We start from the raw sequence: 22,449 nt of genomic DNA, 5'->3' as shown, positions 1-22,449 counted from the left end.
TGTCAGATTTAACACCCAGGAGGTTGGATTATGTTAACTTCAGTGGGGATGAAAACAAACCCTTGCTGAATTTGGACCCCATCTGACTGCCACAGGAGCTGAGTGAACTCTTAAACTGAGCAGCTTTTAATTTGCTCTGGCTCTGTTTCATGTGGTTGAACACTGCAGAGATTGGCTCTGAAGCCTCCAACTCCAGCTGAGTTTGTTAGGGATTATCCCATCAACACCCATCACCCCAAAGAGCTGCCTCTCAGTGTAGGCTCAGCCTGTGACAAGGGTCAGGAACTGGGCTGGGGGTGTGATCTGAAGCTCCAGCTGAGCCAGACAAGCCCTGTTTTGCAGCTGGTAGGGATGGGGCTGCTTTGCAGGAGGCTGATGGAGGTGAAGCCCCCCCTGGAAAAGCTGAGAAGTGGTCAGGAACATGTGGGGATAAGAGAAAGCTTGGGAACCAAGGAGCTGGAAAATGCTGAGGTCCTGGTGTCATCCTGAGGTTAGATGGGTTCAGCCCTATCTTAAAACCACCCTCTTTAATTTAGATAAAGTCGGGGTTTGGCTGCAGGCTAAAGTGGTTTGCATGGGGTCAGTTCAGAGCAGTCCTTGAAATCTGTCCTAACTCGTTTGGGTGCCTGAGTCCCTAGCAGAGGAACAATGCTATCTGCATGGGTGTTAATTGGGAGTCACACCTCGGGTCATTATGCAGGAACTTTCCCTTTTAGGTAGGTTTCCTCAGGATGAGGTGTAATTCCATGATGAAAGCTTAGGGGAACATTTTGAAATCTGCCTCCCCGTGCTCTGCTGCTCAGCTCTGGCACGGTTTGGATGCAGGGAGCAATTTTTCTGTTTCCTTCCATTTAAGAAGGAAGTTCTGTTAAGAAACACTTTGGGGCAGGTTTGGGGCTTTGGACTGGGTGCTGCCAGATCAGTTGTGGGTCCTGCTTGGCAAAAGGGAGCAGCAGTCTGTACAGTTTCTGTCCTGACTGAGATGTGCTGTTGGAATAATTGAGATGACAGACATTAAATCTGCTTATATTAATCTTGAGTTTAGTTATTTTTGATAAGAAAGATAATTCTGGTGCTGGATATTCAAAAGGTTATTTGTCTTATTTGTTTTGACAGCAAAGCTAATAAACAAAGCCTTGATTTATGTTTATTTGAACATTTGTATGTCTTAGCATATTTCTCATTTTAAATATTCAGCCTTAGGTGTCACAAAAGCCACTGGTGCTGATGTTTCATTGTGGAACTGAAATTTCTGAAAAAAGCAGAGAAGAAATGAACCAGGACTGAATTACTCTGTATGAGGAGTAAGAAGCAGAGAAACTAAAAGTAGTGTCAGTGTAGGCTGTCATAAGCTTGCATTGAATATTGACTGGTGCTGAGTCAAAGAAATGAAGTATTTCAGAATACACTGCTTAAAAGTGTTGATTTTAATCTGTTTTACAAATTCCTACTTGTTAATATATAATAATCCCTGAAGTTTCTGAGTTGAAGTACTGTCCCTGCTCATAATAGTAGTGCTCTAAATATGAGGGAACAGAGGTTTGCAGAAATAACCTTCCCTCAGGTTCTTTTTTTTTCCTGATTTTGATGCAGTTCTAATTAGGATTAATATATTTACACCAATAAAATGCCATATCCTTTAAGGCAAAAGGAGAGATTATCACACCTGGTTCTATTTTTTTAAAAAAACATTATTTCTTCAAATTAAGCCAACAAGAAGTGCCTGGAGTAGGAATGTTGGACTTGATTAGATATAAATGTGCCTTTGGTCTGTTGTTATTTTAAATGCACACTTAAATGGAGAGGTAGGTGAGCTGGTACCAAAATATATCTTCTCAGATCCTTGGTCACACACCAAGTAGTTCATATCTATATATATACTTATATATATATATAATATCAGTTCTTAGCCAGGATACTTACAAATGCTTCCTCCCCCCTCTTCCCTCAGTATTTGCTGTGTTTACATTTCTGTAATTTGTTTTTCTTAGCTTTCTGCCTTTTTTATGGCTGCAATTCCCTTTTTCTCTGTTTGACCAGTTTGAGGTGCCTAACAAAAACCTCCTGGTACTGTCTGATTCCCCTGTGCTGAGCTAGGAACAGAACACTGCATGTCTTGGAGTGGTATCCAGTGACTAGGTAAGATAGGTAGGCATTTTTATTGCAGAAAGTTAAAAAATAATAATTATGTTTACTAAGTTAAAGGGTTTTGAAATAAAATGAAATTTTGTAGTTAATTTTTAATAATTTTCTTTCCTATCAATTATTTTTAGTGTACATGTGTTGTAATACATATATTTTAAACCAAGCTGTCCTAACTTTAGCATCATTCTCTGGTATCTTTTGTTTTTACTATAATATGATGGATTTCTGCTTGTTTAGTCAGGTCTTCAGCACTCCAGTTTTTATCACTTTGGTGAGGACAAAAACTCAGTTACACAAATTCCTTGGTAGTGGTGTAAAAATAAGTAAAGCTAAATAAAAATTTTTAATAATGACTTTGGATGTTGCTCCTGGAAATAAAATGTTGCCAACCAGTCAGAAGGTTAAATGCAAAGTGCAGGAAGAGAGGTTCTGTGGGCACCTTGTTCTCAAGTGTAAAAGTTACACCTGAAACCTTCCAGGGAATTTTCATTGCTGATGAAGATGAAATGAAAGGGCCCGTTTGGAGCTCAGAGTTTTGGGAGCTTCATTCCTGTGCTGCTTTCAGCACAGAACCTGATTTTAGTGTAGGTATTTGTTTGATTGAAGCAGCCATGCATGTTCACACCTCTTGGAGTGTTGTAACCAGCCCTGAGGCTCCTGATGGGCACCAACCCTTATCCTGTGTGACAGGAGTGAGGACTGATGGTTCACACAAACCCCAGATCCTTATGAAGGCAACACAATTTCTTGGGTACAAATACCAGAGAGATCTCTGAGCCACTTGAGCTTCAAGTGGAGTTGTGTGCTGGGACCAGTGGGGGTTGTTAGGGAGTTGCTGGGTGATGCAAATCTCTGCTCTGCTTTCCTCAGGTCCTTGTGTGGGAAGCACATCCCATGGGATGCTGGGATCAGCTTCTGGTAGAGAATTTCCCCAGCCTTCCCTCCTGGTGACTCTTCCTCCTCTCTTCTGCAGGAGGAGCACAGTGCTGTGACTCGGGGTCACCTGAAGGTTTTGGGGTGAGGAGCCAGAAATCCAACTGGAGTTGAGATGCTGTGTGTAATGGTGTTTGTGAGAAAGGGGAAAACCAGGTGTGGGATCTCAGCCACAGTTTGGGGTTGATGCCATGAAAAATAAGACCATGTACATCTGTAGGTGTGGAACTCTGCATCCTGGCTGGTCTGGCTTGGGACAATCAAGTTATGGAAATGAGAGCACTAATAAAAAGGAATTCCTCAGATTTAATTTGTTAACCACTTTCTGTGTAGGGTTGTGTTTGCTGCCTGGGGAATGATGACAGATTATCACAAAGAGCTGGTCAGGACAACTTTGTGTTTTGACTAAATGTTACAGAATTTTAACAGGTTGCTCTTAAAGTCATTGAAGGCATCTTGAGGGGAAAAAGGTCCTGCTTTTCAGGGAATATACTTTGGATATAAAGTACCATACTCAGCCCTTCTAAAAGAAATTTGTAATAGTTCAGTTCATTGTTAAAACAATAATTTTGTTTTTCATAATTTATATTCATGTTTTGGCAGACTGGAAACTTGTTTACTGGCTTTTAAATACAGTCCTCTAGTGGTTGGGAGTTTTGATGTTTCCTAGAGAGTGACAATTTTTTTCTTAATTATATTTGTGTATAAATAGCAAACAGTCATTATTGATAAGAATATCAGTAGGGTATTCAGTATTACAGGAATGAAAGATTGCTCATGTTTTCATACAGAGCCCACTCTGTAGGCTCATATTTGGGATGTCTCTTGTTTCATGTCCACTATTCCATGAGGTGACAATTTCATTGCTTGCTTTTTTGCAAAAACTAACAATTTTGGGTTGGTTTAGGTTTTGTTTTGTTCTTTTTTTCTCCTTTTTTGTTTTCTTTTCTGCTGCAAGGTTTAACTAAAGAAAATGCCTGCTGCATTCTCTGGTCACCTCATGTCCCCCGTGCCCCCATCAGTACCTCATGGGCTAATTTCAACTCTGATTTCTTAGCTTGTCTGTAGTCACCTCCTAGTGCTTAAATTGCCTTTAGTCAGACTGCAGAGAGAAAATTAAGGTGGTTTTTTTTTTTTTTTCCAAGCTGGATTTTTCTTCATTTATACACACTATAGACTTAGCAGCCCAGACACAAAGTGCCACCCAAGGATGCTGGGCTGAGCTAGGTGTTTCTGGTGGCCCTTCTGTTGTCTTCTTTCAGCCTGCATCAGCATTCTTGAGATAACATTCAGGTGATTTGTCTGTAATGAGGTGATTTGTATGTAAAGGACTCAGAGAATGGATTGTCTTGGGTTTTTAGATAGCACTTGCTTTGTGAAATTACAATTGTTTCAGAAGTGGAAAAGGGAAGAAAGTGACAGAAAAGGTTCCTTTAGGGTTGGTTTGCTTTTTTTTTTTTCTGTTGACATCTTGGTTTACTCCTGAAATAGCAGAAGGACTTCAGAATAGCAGCACATAAGGCAAGTGTGTGGCAAGTGGGTCTGAAGGGTATTTTCTTTCCTTTTTAAAAAGAGGATGGATGAGATCTTACTGGAAAAACATGGGCAAAAGTGACAATGAGAGGTGGTTCCATGTGTCCATCCCAGGGGTACAAAAGGCCTTGCACCTTCTCCTTCTGGGTTTTCTTGAGCTTCCTGCCCTGGGGTCTCAAACCCCAGAGGGAAACTGAGAGGAGTTCAGTCCCACAAAGCAGCTTTCTTTGCTCTGGTTGGGTTCACCTCAGTTTTTGCTGGTTTCCCAGCTCCCTGCATCACTTCATAACCAATAGAGCCTTCTGAGGAGACACCACAGATCTCTGTACTGAATGGATCAGTTCTGCAATGGAAGTCTTTATAAATAAACCCCAAATCTTTGCACACTCCTAGCCCTGGTTTTGGTTTTGTTTTTTTTTTTTTTACAAAGGGGAAGTAAATAAATGGGCTGTGGCTTTAGAAAGGGGAAGAGGCTTTTGATCAAAGGAGCTTTTGAGCTGGAACACCCTTTTCTGGCAGTGTTGTCAGCAGGTGTTTGTAGCTGTGCTTGAGAGTTTGGAAGATGAGTGTGCATGTTTCATATTAAAATGCTGGAGGTTTTGGTCTTGAGTCTGCCTGTCAGATAGAAAATTGTCAGTTCAGTTGTGTTTCCCATTTGAATGTAATGTTAAACAAATAGAATCTCTAGAAAAATGTCAATTAATTTGTTTCCCAATTTGAATGTAATGTCAAATCACACCTTTAGGCTTTAGTGTGTTTTCCTTGGCTTTTTAGCTTTCATTCAGCTCTTGATTTTGGGTAGAGTGGAAGGCTGGCTCTGGGTGGCCTAGAAATAGCTGATTTTGAGGAGATAAAGCTGTTAATAAGTTCACTTTTCCCTCCCATCATACTTACAGTGGAGTGCTATGGAGTTAAAGCCATCTATTTTGTAAAAAGAGTTGATTTTAACAGCTAAGCATAACATAACAGGTTATGTTTTGTTTTCTGAAGTCTGAATAACATCTAAATGTCAAGATGTTGACTCCCTGGTGAGGGAGCACCTTGGGAAATCCAGTTGGGGTGGATAAAAATGGTGTTCAGGAGCCATCACTGCTCCCTTAAAGCTTAACCAAAATGATTTCTGGGAGAATATTACCTCTTGACTTACTACTATTGTTGAACTTGTAGTGAGGAAGCTCCCAGGCAGAAAATTTATAAAGAAAATGAAACTTGTAGGATTTTGGGGTTGAAAGGACATAGCAGCAAAGGTGCCTGGCTCTGACTGGGGCTTGGAGCCTGGCTCAGAATGTGTGCAGTGCTTTTAGGTTGTTTTTTTTATTTTCCTTGTGGAGGAGAAATGAAAGCAAGGCTGGCAGTGTCTCAGATGTGTTCAGAGGTGTGATTCCAAGTCTCATGTGGGACTAAAGCTGGTGGTTACTCTCTCAGCCCTGTTGGAAGCTGGGATGGGAGCTTCCCAGGGGGGTGTGAGACTGGGGGGTGCAGGGAGCTCCCCCCAGGATTCACCTTGGCAGGACAGGCTGTCTGCACCCAGGAAAACATTTGGGTTGGGTAAAGCTCAGGGACCTGAGCAGTTTGCTGTAAACTGTTGTCACTGTGGCTATGGTACTGTGAAGGTACTTGCAGGGGCATCCAGAGAGATGGATCTGGCACTTGGAGGACTTGTTTTGTTCTAATGCATAAATATGCTAAAGCAGCAATATTACAGACACTAAACATTTAGGTCTTCCTAATTCTGTTAGGTTGTTGGCTGATATTTCTTCTGTCTCACTTGTATTTGTTTGAAATTTGTCGTGCTGGTGAAAAAGGTTTGGCTGTACTTTTGAAGGAATTAGTGGGTCATAACTCTTTGACAAGTGCTCCTTTTTATTCCCATGGCAGCATGTGCTGTTGGCTATCATTGTATCCTCTAATGTTCAGCTATTTTGCATATGGTCCTTTTTATCCTGCTGCTTCAGAACAAAGTGCAAGTTAAAATAGGGTGTTTTGTCTTTCAAAACCATCAGAAAAGGTGAAAACCAGACAAAAAGGTGTACTGGGTATATCACTAAATCTGTTTTTTAAAATGCTTTTTCAAGTTGAGTAAAACCATTTAATTAGAGCAACTCATGGAAAAGTCTTCAGAGTTTGTTTAGACAGCAGTGTTTCAGCATTAAATTCTCTTTTTCTTCTCAAAGATTTGGGATCCCCCACAGTTTTAAAAATTACAGAGCTATCTTGTCTCTGAAGCTCTGCTGTTTGATGGGTGACAGGAACACTTTCTGCCTGAAAGCTGTGTTATGCTTGAAGGCTTTTTATAGTAAAGTGAGTACTAACACCTATTGTCAGATTTTCCTTGGGAACAGTATTACAACACCTGAGAATCTGAATTACTTGTCTGCACTGTTTAATAGGCTGTGGAGCCAAAAGATGGTTTCAATTTTAGTTGCTCTGTGTCATTCTTCACTACTTTAAAAAAAAAAAAAAAAAGTTAAACCTTATTTTTCCATTTCTTACCAGCGTGGACCAGTGTAGCTTTTCTACAAGTTATTTAATTTCTTCCTAGGGGAGGGTCTGGGTTTGTTTAATTTGGGGGGATGTCAGTGGGACAGCTTTTCTTGGTCAGCTGTGCACAGAGGGCATCTTCAGCAAGTTAGCTGTGATCTTAGATCTTCCCAACAGTGGAGCATCCCTCAGTGTGTGATCCCTGAGGAAGCTGAGGACTGGCCCAGCTGAAGCTTGGTGAAGTTTGGCTGGGAGAAGTGCCCAAGTTCTGTACCTGGGGTGGAATGCTAACCCAGAGAAGTGCCTCTGGGGGAAAGGAAGGGCTGGGTGGGTGGTTGGCTTGTGCTCACACCCTGTGGGTAAGGCCTGGGCTATGTTAGGAGGAGTGTGGCTACCAGAGGAAGAAGTTGTTATGCTCCTCCATCCATCAGTGGGGAGGGCTGGTCCTGGAGTGCTCAAAGATGTTCAGAAAATAATGGGCTGGAAAATAATCTGTCAGTGTTCTGCTGGAATGGCTGAAAGCTTGGGCTGTAGCTACCCTGAGGAGGGGATGAGGGAGCTGCTCTTGTGACTTCTGGCAAAAAGAGAGTTAACAGATCCCTGAAATGGTTTCCTGGAGGGGCTGTGAAAAGTGGAGGTTTTCAGGGCTTGAAAAAGTCATGGCTGAGCCTTGGAGATAATCATCTGCAAGATGGACAGATGACCTCCACAAGTCCTTCCTGACAGCATTGCTGTGTTGTTAACTGTTAGGAGATGACTCTGGGGACATCAGTTGAAAGCAACACAGTAATGAAAGCATTTTTATTGTAGTGAAATTACTTACTCAGCGCTGTGAAGCTCTCCAAGCCACATTTTAATGGTGGAGTGACAGATTTACTCAGTATGTAGTAACTCAAGCAGATCACACCAGATATTTGATTGCATGCTTGTCTTAATTCTAATAGCATTCACTTGGGAGCCTGATAGTTTGATTTTAATGTTGCTTCATCTGCTACAGGAGATTCCCAAAGCTGCTCTTGCAGGCACTGGTCTGTTATATTCTCATTTTGCAGAAATTGCATTATTTCCCATTCTGCAAGATCTTCCTATTCGAGAGGGTGTAATTTATCAACTAGGATTTGCATGTTGTTAAAGATTTGCTTTCATTCTCTACCCTGTTCTAAAATAATGTTTCACAGAATTAAAGAGGAAGGAATCCTCTTCTTGAGAGAATTTACCCAAGTGTGTAGCACAAAAATCTCTGCCTGCCAGACTGCACTGCAGCCCAGGTACCAGTTGGCTGATTCCTCTCTTGGTGGTGTTGATCCTTGCCCTCTCCTGAAGCTGGAGACTCTCTGGTGTTAATCCTGGGGAGGGGTAGTCCAGAAAATCACAGAGGCAGAGGAGCAAAGCTTTTGGTGTTCTCTGTTTGGTTTTTTTTAATGCTCAGAACCAATACTCCTTCCAGCAGTCAGGTAGTTGGGAATGGCTGGAGGATAACCTGAAGCCCCTGGGATGGGCAAGGTGGGGTTGCATAGCCCTGTGACAGCTGAGCTTCCATTCCTGATTGATAATCTGCAAAGTCCTCTTCCCTCCCCTCAAATTTTGGGAGCTGGAGGCAAGAACTTTGTGCTGGGGAGAAATGGTGAAAGGAGAATGAAGCTTTCAGGCTCCTGGTTCTGCTGGAGCCCAGCAGTTCATCTGCCAGGAGGCTGCAGTTAGCTTGTTTTATGTTTGATTTAACCTGATGGAGAACTCAGGCCTGAAACCACCACTGCCATTCACTTGGGAAAGTTAAGATCTCATCCTGGTGAAGGCTCCCACTTCACTGGACACAAAGAAGGCAGCATCTCCCAACAGAACTTTTTGGGGATATTTTTATGAGGGTTTAAATAGTTGTGAGAAACCTGTGAGAGATAAGGCACAGGTTAGTGTTGACTTGCAGCAGTAGATGACTTACACTGATTTAGCTAATAAAATTATGTGTGAGAAAAAAAAAATCTTTGTAAGTTAAGACATTTCTTGTGATCTGTGATTTGCTTGGAATGATTGTGGAGTGATTGCCTCCTGTCCTGTTGGTACCTGTTGAGGGAGTCTGTGCCTTTCAAGTGTTGCTCTGTGAGGACTGCTCTTCCTGGTGCTCTTTACCAGCTGTACTTCTGAAGAAAGGAAGCCAAAGAATTGCTGGGTAGACAGGAATGATGAAATTAGCTATTCTTTTGATTTGAATCTGTTGCCTATAAGACTTTAAAGGACTTAACTATTCATCTGTTCACTGATCGTGCATGAATTTTTGATGTTTGCCTTCTACCAGCCTGGATTTTCTACTAAGGTTATTTTGTGTGATTTGAATGTTTGATTTTATTTTTTTTTTCCCAGCCTGGTAGAAGGTGTGGGCTGTTGTCTGAGCAGAGGGCTCTCTGGCTGGTTGTATTCCTACTTTACATTCACTCTAAGGGAGTGCTCTAAGGTTCCTGGCAGCTGGGAACCCCACAGTGTTCTAAATTATGGGGAGCCCATCTTCTCCTGTCACTAACCTGGAAGCAAGCAACTTGCTGTGCCCTAAAATACAGTAAAGCTTTTTTGTGTCTTGTTGACCACCAGGAAAAGAGTAGGAGTAAAAAGATGAGTCTGTAGGCACTTCTGTATGCTGATTCCTGAATTAACAAACTTGTATTTTTTTTCCTCTTGCAGGAACATCATTTGCAACGGGCTATCTCAGCACAACAAGTTTTCAGAGAAAAGAAAGAGAGCATGGTTATCCCAGTCCCTGAAGCAGAGAGCAATGTCAACTATTACAATCGTTTGTATAAAGGAGAGTTTAAGCAACCAAAGCAGTTCATTCACATTCAACGTAAGTTAACAAATGTTGCTCTTGTTGTGGTTCCTCACCTCTCTTTATTTGAGTAACAACCTTAAGAACAAAGTTGCTGCAATATTGAGAAAAGGGGAAGACTCAGAAATCCAAGGGGGGTTTGTATATTCAGATTCTAGTTGCTCCTGTCAAGTTCTGGAAGAATTAAAGGTAAATGTGTGGGTTTTTCTGCAGTGTTTGTTTCTGGGCTCTGTGCTGGTACTCTGTCCATGTAGAGGAGCTGGGAAGCCTTATCCTGCCTGCTGCTCAGCCAGTAGGTGGAATGGTTCAGCTCATTGGATGAGTCTGGAATGGCTGTGAAGTCAGAAGTTCTGTATAAGTGGAAATCACTAAAAGAGAAGGGATTTTGTAGTGAAATCAGCCTTCCTTCTGCTGGTAGTGGAGTTCTTGAAGGGTCAGTTTCAACTGTGTTAACAGTGGAGTTCAAACTGTTCACTATAGCATGGCTGTATTCTGGGCTGGTTTTCTCTGCATTTTGCTAAAACTGTAGAGTTCCCTTTTTCCAGTGAGTTCAGAATTTATTACAAATAAAAGGAAGTATTCTTTGCATGACTTTAGCTTCTTTGTCTTTAAAGATTTAATTAATTACTCTAAAGCTGCAGTTAATTACAGTGGTCTCAATTAATTTTAACTGTTTTTTAAACTGCTATTCTGTTGATAAGTGACACACATTTATAGTTCAGGACAAACCATGTTTGTCCTTTGCAGGGTGTGGTCCTGGGGGGTCATTTTATGTCTTGAACATCCCCCAGCAGCTCCCTTTGTATCAAAAGCTCTGCCTCAGTCATTGCTGTGGCTTGTTATCCTCAGTGGAAAAGCACAAGTTCAGTCCTGGGGCTCTTCTGAGGAAAGTTTTCCTCATTTTTGAAAACAACCCTACTCAAGATATTTTGTGAGACAGTAGAGATCATCCTGCTAATCTGAGAAATGAGCTCAAGGAAACACTTAATCAAGTATTTCTCTTCCTGATAGAAGAAACAAACCTGCAAGCAAGGCAGGTTGAGTTAACTGAAGTGAGGCTACTGAATGAGGAATGTATTTTGTTCTTTCCTTTGTTAGATATTGCCAGAAACACTGTAAATATTGTTAATAAACATGTCTAAAAGTGTTAAGTACATTATACCAAAATGTTCTTTCTTGTTGAGACTCCCAGTCTTGCTGGACAGAATTACAGAAGGTATTTGAGCTGAAGATAAACACCAGATACTGTTCCAAGGCAATTTTTCCCACATATTCTGGTTGGAGTAGGTGTGATACAAGGCAGCTTTGTGCTACATAATCTGCTTAGAAATTCTGGTTTAATGCTAAAAACACAAAGAGCAAGAATACTTATTTTGGCCAGGGAAGTCATGTAAACTGATAGATGCCAAGAAGCAATATAGTGTAATCCACACTTACTGGTGCTTACTTCTATCAAATCATGTTTTGCTGTTCATCTGGTAGCCAAGGGTTTTAATATTTTTAATTTTTCCAGTATAATTGTTTTCTTTAGATCAGTAGTCCCAAGCAGGGAAGAGTTAATTTCTTTGTGAGATGTGGAATTCATGAATAATGATTGGTTGCCACCAACCTGGGTGGCTTTGAACTGAATATAAAATAAAGGCCTTGAATTACTCTGTTCCAATATGCTTAATAATTTTCCAAGAATGTTTGTAGTTTGAGTAACACAGGTGATTCCCAAGTTATTCATGTGTAACAAAAGAGAGTAAGTATACTGTTTAGTATACATGTAGCTGGGCTAGAATTCTGGCTAAGTGGATTAAAGAAAAATAGTGTCCCTAACAGAAACACTAAGAATAGACCAAAAAATGTATTGTTAGTGTATATCTTGTTTACCTGTGTGTGCACAGAAAGGGTAATGATCCCAAACAAAAGCAACACAGATTGTTCAGATGGAGATCAAGTAATCTTCATTAAGTTGTGTGGTATGAACTCTAGCAACACTTTTAAATAACAAAAAACCCCAAGAGAGTGAAGTGTGTGTGCATTTCACATAACTGAGAATTGGACATTTTTTATTTGTGTTTGCTCCACATTTTTAGAGGCTGCTGCAGCAGGATCTGTTCAGCCCCCTGGGTCAGGTATTTGCCTGAGACCTTCCTGAGGTGTTCCAGTTCAGGAGGGCAGTGCTGGGATGGAGGTGATGTTTCCTGCTTGTGGTGCTACTTGGGATGTAGTTGCCATGCTGTGGGATCTCCATGTGCTCTTTTGGTGTATCTGCTGGCCAGGATCAGCACTGCCCACTCCTGGGGTGAGCTGACTCAGGGAAGTGGTCTGGCAGAAAGCTTACCTTGCATTTTTTTGGTTAGGTGAACCTCTGTATTTACCAGTTCTGTCTCTTGGCTCGTTGCAGGGCTGCTGGTGTTGGCACAAGCAAGGTGGTAGGACTGTGGCTTGCTGGGGAGGAGGCTGGTGGAACCACTGGTTTTAGTGGTAACTCATGTCTGTGTCAGCTTGAAGTGGCTGTGGAACCACAGCCTTAATTTGGTTAGCTAAATAAACTTTATTTAGTTGAGTTAGACCCAATTTAATGTAACTTAACTTACTAACTTAGAGAAATGCAATTTGTTTTTATAAACTCAGTTCCTAAGGGAGCTTAAATAAACCAAAGCAAATCCCTCTGACAGATACTGCCATCAGGAGTGGGAAAAGTGACAGAGGATGTCAACCAGGATGTTGGGTTTGCAACAGCAATTAGCAGGGAGCCAACAACAAGTTCTGAGGATTCATGTGAGGTCAGCTCCACTGCTGGGATCACCAGGGCACTGTACAGAACATGAAATGGGGAGAAATCTGGGTGTTTTGGAGCTGGAAACTTAGGCTTATCATCACAAGAATCTCTCAGGAATTAGCAGGAGGAAGGGACAGAGGTTGTGAACTAGCAGGGTGGGTTGTTAAGATGCTAACTAGTAGCACAGGCCCCTGTGCACAGGGCTTTTTGGGGCCCTGTCTGATTCTTCCCCAATTCTTGCAGGCATGGCTGAACAGTTGCAGGTGTTGCTATGGTAGGGGCAGAAGCAGAAGGTGGTGATGGATGGGAACATCACACAGAACATAAACCACCTGTGTCTTGTGATGCCTTTTGAAGCCAGCAAGCTGCCAGACCACAGGCCAACTCCAGGATAAAAAATGGCTTTTCTGGAGTCTGGGGAAAAGAAGAAAACTGGTGATCAAGGATGTCACTGAGAGTACATTTCAAAGAGCATTGATGGACAAACTTCAGGGTAGAAGAACACTCTCAGAGGTGTCCCAGAGCTGTGGTGAGCCAGCTTGGGGTTGCTATCTCCTTGTGGTGGCAAGCAGCAGTTAAAGGAAGGGTGATAGCCTTGCATTTCCTGAGACTCCTACACTTCCAGAGCTGCTGAGACTTGGTGCCCTTCCTGTCTGCCTTGAAACAGGAGGTGGACTGCAGGGATTGCTTCCATTGCTTCCCTGATTAACCTGCAGCCTCCCTGTGAACCCCCTGTCCCTGAAAGTGAGGGGTGTTGGCAGCTACAGGTCCTGACCAGCAGCATGAGGGGCATTGCCAGGAGGTGTGAAAAGCAGGGGATGTGGCAAGGGCTGCAGCAGCTCTCAGAGCAGCACAGGTATCTTTTTGTATAAGAAAATCAGATTTAGTGGTTGTAACTTGTGAGGAAGCTCATCTTGAATACCTTATATTTTGTCAGCTGGGTTATTTGGCAAAGTATTTCTGTAGAGTTGAGAATCTGGGGGCTTGGGTTATTTTGATGGTTACATTTTATTTTCCATTTCCCAGATTTTCAGGACTTGGTTATTTATGAAGTCTCAAAATGACTGCTAAGACAGCTGCTATACTAAATTATTTGCTGACAAAACCATGCATGAAGTTAGGTGGTCTTGACATGTTCTTTAGCCAGTGGTTCACTGGGGCAGATCAACCAATATAAAGCCTGAAGAGGAGGCTGCACTTTGCTCCCCTGTTTCATTTGTGGTTGCAAACACCCCAGTGTGTCTTGAACTGGTCCTGATGCTTACTGGTAACTCAGCAAACTGGTTCAGCTTGGTGACAGCAGCCAGAGGGAGGGACTGTCTGCTCTCAGCTGAGCTGCACCATAGGGTTACTTCAGATGCTTTAGGTGATGTCTGCTCTACCTGAGATGGAGGTGTTGCCTTCTCACCACTGATACTCATAATGTGTCCCTGAGGATGGTTTTTAAGTTGTTTGTTGGCCTTTTGGCCTTTTGGGTGGGTTTTTTCTACTTGCTAGTCCTAGTGTCTCCTCCTCTTTGCATCTCCCTTGAGCCTGTCTGATTTTGTACTGAAGGTTCTTCTCTTCTCTGAAGGCTCTTATGCTCAGGAAGCTGCTTGGTTCCAGAACTCTTCCTTTCTCAGTGTGGATTGAAGGCAGGTTTGCAGGTGTTGCTCAGTGTGTGGGTGAACAGCATCGCATCTTTTCTGTCCCAGGGATCCTCCTGCTGACACCCTGGTTTAGAAAAATCAACTTGAAACACTCTGTTCACAGGAGATTACTGAAGTACCTATGGCAGGCTGGTGTTTTTATGCAAGATGAGGGTAAAGAGGCAGTGCCTGTCCTGGACTTCAGTGGATTTCACTGCATTTTCACCTCATCTCTGAGAATGTGGTTAAACACCTGTTCTTGGAGAGACTTTATTTAAAGTCACTCTTCCAACATGATGGGAAAGCAGAATTATTTGAATGTGATTTTATAGTGGACTGCAGTAGTTTTGTAGGCTCTGATCTTAGCATGGGGGAAGCTTGCACTTTATGGTTTAAGAGGTCATTGAATTCCAGATCATAGCAGAGGGGAAGTGCAGCACTGGGCATCCTTCCAGAGGAGCAGAAGTTTCCTGGAAGAGCTCTGAGGAGTTTTGAGTGGAGTTAAGGAGTGTGAGGGCCACAGCTCAGGTGGGACAGTCCCCCCCATGTCATTATGTGGCTGATGGCAACACCTGGTGCTCCCAGGGGGCTCTGCTGGGGTCACTCAGAAGTTGGAGCAGAGGTTACAGGACCTGAAGATGGTTTGTAGCAGACTGGTTTCACTGAGTCCAGCACTGACACTTGGCAGATAGTTCAGTGATACTTGACCTGCCACTGGCTGTTTGGCTTCTAGTAATTCCACTTAATACATAGTTCCAGTCTGTTGTTATTGATTTTTTTCATTGGAATACAGAAAGAGTGGTCTTGGGCTAGTCTCAGATATGGCAAGAATGAGCTGCTTATTCCCTTTTGGTTGATGGTCAGACCATTGGAGAGAAAATACTACCATTTGCTTTAAAGCTTTATTTAGTGTGGGGTTTTTTGGTTTTTTTTTTCTCCTGGTCTTCCCTTCTCTTTCAAGATTTTGAGTTAAGGTCCTCTGGAAGCACAGTGGGAAGTAGTGGAGGTTTTATTCAAGTCAGTGCTTAGGTACAGCCATGAGTTAAGAGCATAAAGACAACCACCCTGTTTGTCTGGTGAGAAAAGAATCTGCTCTAATGAGCCTTCCCTGCTCTTGGTACAGTGACTTGTGGCTTGAATTATTTGGAGTGTTACAGTTGGTGTTTCACCTCCAAGTTTTATTAGATATGATTAATGTTTCATATTGAGAATTCTTGCTGTTGTATGGAAGTTGTTTATGCTTGTTGATATAATCAGTTTCTGCTATGTTATCTGAATGACTTCCTTTAGTAGCAACTTGGTCTAAGCATGGGAATCAGTGAAATCTGTAGTAAAGACATGAGCTTGGCTGTGAAGGCAAGAACTCACCAATGGGAGAGTATGGAGGAATATTCAGGTTCCACGTTTTTGAAGAAACTACCAATTCCCATAGGATGGGTTGAGCATTTTTACAGTAGCTGCACAGTTATGGGAAGAAATTTAGCCTATGAAGTACTGTAAGACTCTAGATTTGTTGAAATATTTAACATTGAGCAGTTGAAATGATATTAGAACTTCAGTGTCAGTGCTTTTTTTCCAAGTCTGGGTTTTGATTGTAGATTATGTTAATTGTTAAACTAACAGTGATACTCTGGAGGAGCTGTATTATAGCAGCATTATCAAGCATTTTTGGTCATGTTTTGCAAAGATACACTGAGGTTTCTGTGCCTTTATGTTAATTTTTGAAGCTCAAGCTCTTTTCATGCCACCCCTTGAAGCCACTTAAAGTGAAACTTCTTTATCCCCTTATATGAGAAATCAAAGCCAAGCAACTTCTGTTTACTCTCTTGCAGCTGTCACACAGGGAAACTTTTTAGTATAAAGGGAGAGATTTCTGAGTCTGAAATTTTATCAGATCATTGTTAACTCAGATGCACACTGGTGTATTTCCATACAATGTTACTTACCAAACTGTCAATTTTTATGGATGTTTGCATGTGTATTTTTATCTTTCAGCTTTTAATCTGGACAATGAACAGCCAGATTATGATATGGACTCTGAGGATGAAACTTTACTGAACAGACTCAATCGGAAGATGGAAATCAAACCACTGCAGTTTGAAATAATGGTTGACAGGCTTGAAAAAGCCAGCTCTAGTCAGGTACTGTGCTGTGCTGAGAGGTGACAGCTTGTTGATTTCTTAGTTTTCTGGTGGGGTGGTTCCAGCTTTGTGTGTTTTTCAACTTGTTTTATTTCCTACTATTACGGCAAGTGGTTGTGTGGTTATGCAGAAGTTACATTGCTGTCTCTTACTGCCAATACTGGTCACTTAAAATAGGTGAGGAGAGAGCTTTTGGGGGGAGTTGTTTTTAAATTATAATTTCTAATTTAATCACAGTGTGCTAGGACAATTTACAACATCTACCTGTGTTGATATGGAGTAGCTTGTGGTGATGGTTCTGGGTATAAAGGTACATGAGAATCAAAACTGCACAGGTACAAGAAAGTTTTACACTCCAGTTTAGAATCAGGGGCTGGTTTCCATGCTTTGGAAGCAAGCACATACTTCCCAAAGTAACTATTTTTGGGGGAAAAAAACCCAAACTCGTTTACTACAGAATGTATTTACTACAGTAAAATATCTTTATGGGAATCAAACTTAAACTGCAAGGAATTGTGTGCTCATAATGGCTAAACAGTAAAACTTCTTTCAAGGGAAAAAATAGTCAAAGTGATACAAAGTCATGATCTGCAGCATGTAGTAAGTTATTTATATCCTGTGCTTGGAACTCCTTTGAACAGTGTTTTCAGATGTTATGAAAAATTGATGAAGTTCTAGACTATCATACAACAGCTTTTGAAAGATGATGATGTGGTTCAGAAAAGTTGGGTGTTACATTTTTCAACTTAGGGAAACCAAGGAGTGGCTTAAGTAGTGGCTTCAGTTTAGATCAGGTTTTTTTCCTCCCTTTTCTCTCCTGTGCTAGGAAAGAATCAAGCTGCTTTAGCAAGTGTCCAAGAGGTGTGAACATGCAGTGACTTTCTCCCTGCACCTCACCCCACCCCTGTCTCAACTGCACCATTTGGATTCTCTCTTTCAGCTTGTAACACTTCAGGAAGCTAAACTGCTGCTAAATGAGGATGACTACCTGATAAAGGCTGTGTATGACTACTGGGTAAGAAAACGTAAGAATTGCAGGGGCCCGTCTCTCATCCCCCAAATCAAACAGGAGAAGAGGGATGGTTCCACCAACAACGACCCTTACGTGGCCTTCAGGAGGAGAACTGAGAAGATGCAGACCAGAAAGGTAATGCATGAAACTTCACTCTTTGAAATTGGTCATTTTAAAAGCCTGCAGTGATAGGAGTCAAAATTATTCCTATCCAGGATCTGTCCTGTAGTCAGGACAGTCACTGCTCTGATTGTCTCTGTTAATTGTTGCTATATTGGACACACAGATAAATTTCAAACCTGCTGAATGATGAAGTCAACCTAGAATCAATCCACCAGTTCTTGCAGATAATTTAAAGTCTGTCAGTTTTCTAGAAAGCTGAAACTCAAAGGGAGATTTATAGGTCTTGGCACACAAACAAGCAGCTGTGGGACCACAAAATTCTCCTTTGTGAAAGGGAAAAATGATCTTCCATTTGCCAGGGAGTGAGTAGTTCAGGGTCTGTCTTTGAAGCATGAATCAGTTTGAACTGGGAAGTCTGTAAGTGCTCAGTGTTTTACTTTGTACACACAGGTATACAGCCTTACTGTGTGCAGAGTCAAGGTGGGAAAAGGAGGTTAGGAAGTCTTGAATTCCTTGTTCTGACAAACTTCCATGGGGTTGGTATGGAATCTGAGCAGAGAAATGGCTGAGAAGTTTAGTCTTAGAAGTTGGGGTTTGTGGCTGTATCCAACAACTGAGTTATGCTTTAGAAAGAGTTTCTTCCAAGTGTTACTTGGAAGATTCTCACTGGCAGCAGCATTCTGTGACTTCTTTTGCTATTCATGCATCACAGGTTTTGCTTTTGACTTCAAATCTGTTCAACCTTTCCACAGAATCGAAAGAATGACGAAGCATCCTATGAGAAGATGTTGAAACTAAGAAGAGAGTTTAGCAGAGCCATAACAATTCTGGAGATGATTAAGAGGAGAGAGAAAACAAAACGAGAGCTGTTGCATTTAACATTAGAAGTTGTTGAGAAAAGGTAAAATTGCAAATTTATATCTGTGAGAAGTAATTTGTAATGCCAAGGGTTTAATTGTCATCAAAGAGGTTTGGAAACCCCTTCTGGAATTTATTTCTGTGTGGATCCAGGTCTCCTGTACACATGGATGGCTGAATGCTGAAGCACCATAAACTTCAGGAGCTAAAGTAGAAGGGTTTTCTGCTGACAGTTTGCCTGTTTGATGTTTTTCAGTTATTTCCTAGTGGAAATAAAGTATGACATTTTTAATTGTGGGTTGGTTTTTTGTTTTTTTTTTTTTTTAGGTACCACTTGGGTGACTATGGAGGTGAAATCCTCAATGAAGTGAAGCTTAATAGACCTGAAAAAGAGATGAGCACAACTCCATCCACTCTTCATAATGGAAATCATCACAAAAGTCAAGAATGTAAAGTTAAGGTGAGATTTTTTTTCCTGACAGTCTAAATACTAGCTGGTCAGGTGTTTAAAACAAACAAAAAAACCCAAACCCAGAACCAAAACAGAACCTTTCACTGCAAGCCCTTCTAATGTCATCATTACCCCAAGCTGAGTACAGTATAGAAAAAGGATAAGACCTGATGTTCTGATGACAGGACAAGAAAATACAGATGATTTCGAGTTGAGGCATCATTTTGAGAAATAACCTGAACTCCTTGTGGTTATGAGGTGCTTGGATGTGAGGCTGGAGAGCTGCAGACCTTGTGAAATTTGTATTTAGCACCCACGGCACCTAGTGGTCACGGGGCTGAATGCAAACCCCCAGCCCTGGCCCTTGTGCAAGGGCTGTGGAAAGCCTTGAGGTTTTCAGCCCCAGTTGTGGAGCTGAGCTCTGCTGCTGGAGTTGGTTTCAGTCACACACTTACTGGTAAATTTAGGGTAAATTGTAACAGTTTTTCAAAACTACTCACTTTTAGGTGCCACTGAGAATTTTGCAAAGTGGAGTGATCTTCTTTTTAATTGAAAAGCTTTTCAGCTTAATAGCATTTGTGTTCAAGTTAACAGTGTAATATTCATGGGGTTTCTTCCTGCAGAGGGTTCAGATTAACAAAATCTTAAATAGCAAAAAGGAATAATATCATCTCAAAAAGTGTAAACTGAGAAACGTGAAACACAAATTACTCCAGTCTCTTTTGAACATACCTGAGCAGTTCAGACAGCTGAGAGTGCCACAGAAAACAGATTTCAGAAGAGTTGGAATAGGATTTCCAGTTACAGTATACTGAGAGTAGTGCAAAGCATGGAGCCTCTCCGATATAACCTCATATGACCTGAAAGCTTTCAGGTTTTTTATTAGTAAATACCTGTAAAGACAATCACAGATAAAATTCTGGTTTTTTAAATACTTTTAATACATTTTGCATTATGTGTCTGACATAGTCTGCAGATGCTTCATGTTGAGAGGCTTGGGCAGATCAGCAGTCATGTCTTGAAGGCAGGAGAAGAAGCAAGGTTAAATCTTTTTTTTTTTTTTCTGTTTTGTTTTTCCCAACCAGCATCCTCATCATTCATCTCTAAAGGAGGAGGTGTCAGACGTCGTACGGCAAAAGAAGAAATACCTGAAGAAACCTAAACTAGAGTGTGTAGTGACTCCTCAACAGCCCTCTGCTGAGCCCTTGCCTGTTATCAACAAGAGTGATATCAAACAGTATGACTTCCACAGCTCAGATGAAGATGAGTTCCCACAGGTAAATACTCTGTTACAAAAGCAGAAATCTCAGTTGCCTGATTTGGGCTCTCTGGCTTTGAAACGGGGAATAGCTCTGCTGGACAGGGAGATCTGTGAGAGATACTTGTATAAATGGCTACTTTGTTCTGTTTTCCTAAGCTGTGCTTCTGAGAAACGTGCATTTAATATATCAGTGTGGCATGTTATATAAATATAAGCTTGGCTAATTAATTGTTTTATGTAAATGTGGCAGTTGGACAAATGCCTTTGCTTTGTTCTAGGTACCCTCACCAGTGTCAGAAGCAGAAGAAGAAAATGATCCTGATGGACCTTGTGCTTTCAGGAGAAGAGCAGGATGCCAGTATTATGCTGTAAGAATATCTGCTGTTGAATTGGGTGGCTTCAATTAAGTTTTGGTTTTTAAAATTTTGGCTATAATTAGTACTGACATCAAATGTCTTCTCTTCCCACTTTTACCACCAAAGCTTTGGTAATTTGGTGAAGCCAGAGTAATTTTGACTTTCTACACAGATTTTCCTCATTGTACTCTTCCTGCATGATTACCTAGAGGTCGTATACCCTGCAGACCAATTCAGCCACTGTTAAGGAGGAATTTTTTTGTCCCCCACAGTTCCTAGCATGTCATTTCTTCCCAGCTTTAGAGCTCATTAGGTACCAGTTGTCCCAGTTCTCTCTCTGCTGAGACAACCTACTGAGGCATTGAATGGAGGCTGCTGTTGAAGCAGAGGTGTTTCATCTGTTGAGGGTTTTTTTTCCACATAGTTAAATAAAAAAATTCTTTTGAATAAGGGCAAACTGTAGATATATTGAAAAAACTTTAGTTTTCAGTTGGAACAATGAGCAAAGTTAGTTATTGATGTCCTGTCTTCAGCTCAGAACCACTCACAGTGAGATTTTTGACCAGGCACTTTCTTTTAGACAGCAAGCTGATAGCAAGCTCGGACCTCTGGCTGCAGAGGGCCAGGAAAAGTTTGGTTTGTCTTTGCTTGCTTCCCATGGGAAGAATGAAGTTACCTGAGAAAAGAGCTGTGTACTTGTGTAGCCTTTAAAGCCACTTACAGAGAAGTCGTGTAGTCCCTAGGTAGGCTGTTTAGAAGCCCAAACATCCCCAAAATTCTCTAATTACTGCATGGGCATCACAGACAGCTCATGTGCACAGCTCAGAGGTGTGCTGACACCTGCTCCTGCACCTGCTTTGCAGGGTCCTGCTGTGTTACCACTTCCAGAATACCCCAGACAAATCAAACTTTCAAAGATGGTGTCATTATTTTTAATTGCTGCTCCTGTAGAGATTTATTAGTGGCTTGTTTAAGATGATACTTGTCTGTGTGCCACCCATTTTTGTGTGGCCTCTTAACTCGCTCTTTCAGTTAACTAACTTGTTCTTACAGCTCCAGAGGGCTGGCTGAAGTTTCTCTTGAAATTACCTTTTTTTTTGTACCTTGTGAGTTAATTCCTTTGCAAAATGAAGCTGTGATGACTGGAAGTTGTTTTTTTTTTTAATTCTTTTCTTTTACTTTTCCATTGCTGTTCAGAAGCAGGTTATTTAACAGCCTTAATGTTAGCTGTGTGGGTTTTTTAGCTACTGAAACCATTTGAGTTTTGGTTAACTCTGACATAAATTAATTGTATCTTTACAGCACTGCTGGTGCTGTAAGTTTAACCTGATCACAAAAATTGATTATATTAATGAATATTTATTAACCTGTCATATAAGACATTCCAGACAGCACACAGCATTACTACTTGTAAAGGTTATGCAGTTTTGAGTTCATAATAGTACTGAAGATCTTCCTGAAGTAATAAAAATACCCTCAGGTAAGCTGATACTGCAGGTAGAGCCACGATGTGGTAATTGAATGCTGTGTATTGGAACAAAGGCCTTTCAGAGCAGCCTCTCTTAGCTTTGGCAGGATGTGTTTCACAACTAAAACTGAAGTGTCAGTTCAGGAACCCTTTCTGACATTGCTACACACTTAAGTTGCAAGCTGTGTTGGGAATTGTCACATTGCTTTGTGCAGCTGGTGATTCAGTGGGGTCCTTGATAATATTTCCTTTGTCACAATAAGTACTGCAAGTTTTTGTCTGTATTGTCATCCTTAGCACTGGAGCTGGGCTGTAGTTTTGAGGCCATGCTATCAATTATTTTTCATTAACTCATTTTTACAGGCAAGAGCTTTCATGCTGCTGACCTTTACTTGTGGGACTAGACAAATTGAGAAGGATAGACCCTCAACTTATTAAAAAAACATAGTCAGGATGCAGCCTTGCCTGCAGGAA

At 41.4% G+C, this 22,449-nt stretch overlaps 1 protein-coding gene across 2 annotated transcripts in view; it reads left to right on the top strand.

Annotated features, from left to right (window-relative positions):
* Positions 1–22,449, top strand: part of EPC2 (enhancer of polycomb homolog 2) — a 41,486-nt gene that overhangs the window by 5,748 nt on the left and 13,289 nt on the right. For both annotated transcript variants that reach the window (XM_030454592.1, XM_030454591.1), the window contains exons 2-8: positions 9,766–9,925; positions 16,301–16,446; positions 17,387–17,593; positions 18,334–18,482; positions 18,767–18,899; positions 19,976–20,167; positions 20,430–20,519. In XM_030454592.1, coding sequence (XP_030310452.1) covers positions 9,766–9,925; positions 16,301–16,446; positions 17,387–17,593; positions 18,334–18,482; positions 18,767–18,899; positions 19,976–20,167; positions 20,430–20,519 — 1,077 coding nt within the window. The remainder of the gene's footprint in view (positions 1–9,765; positions 9,926–16,300; positions 16,447–17,386; positions 17,594–18,333; positions 18,483–18,766; positions 18,900–19,975; positions 20,168–20,429; positions 20,520–22,449) is intronic.

The sequence above is a fragment of the Calypte anna genome, chromosome 7 (assembly GCF_003957555.1).
Source record: "Calypte anna isolate BGI_N300 chromosome 7, bCalAnn1_v1.p, whole genome shotgun sequence".
NCBI classification, from domain to species: Eukaryota; Metazoa; Chordata; class Aves; order Apodiformes; family Trochilidae; genus Calypte; species Calypte anna.
This window is presented reverse-complemented; position numbering and strand designations above follow the sequence as displayed.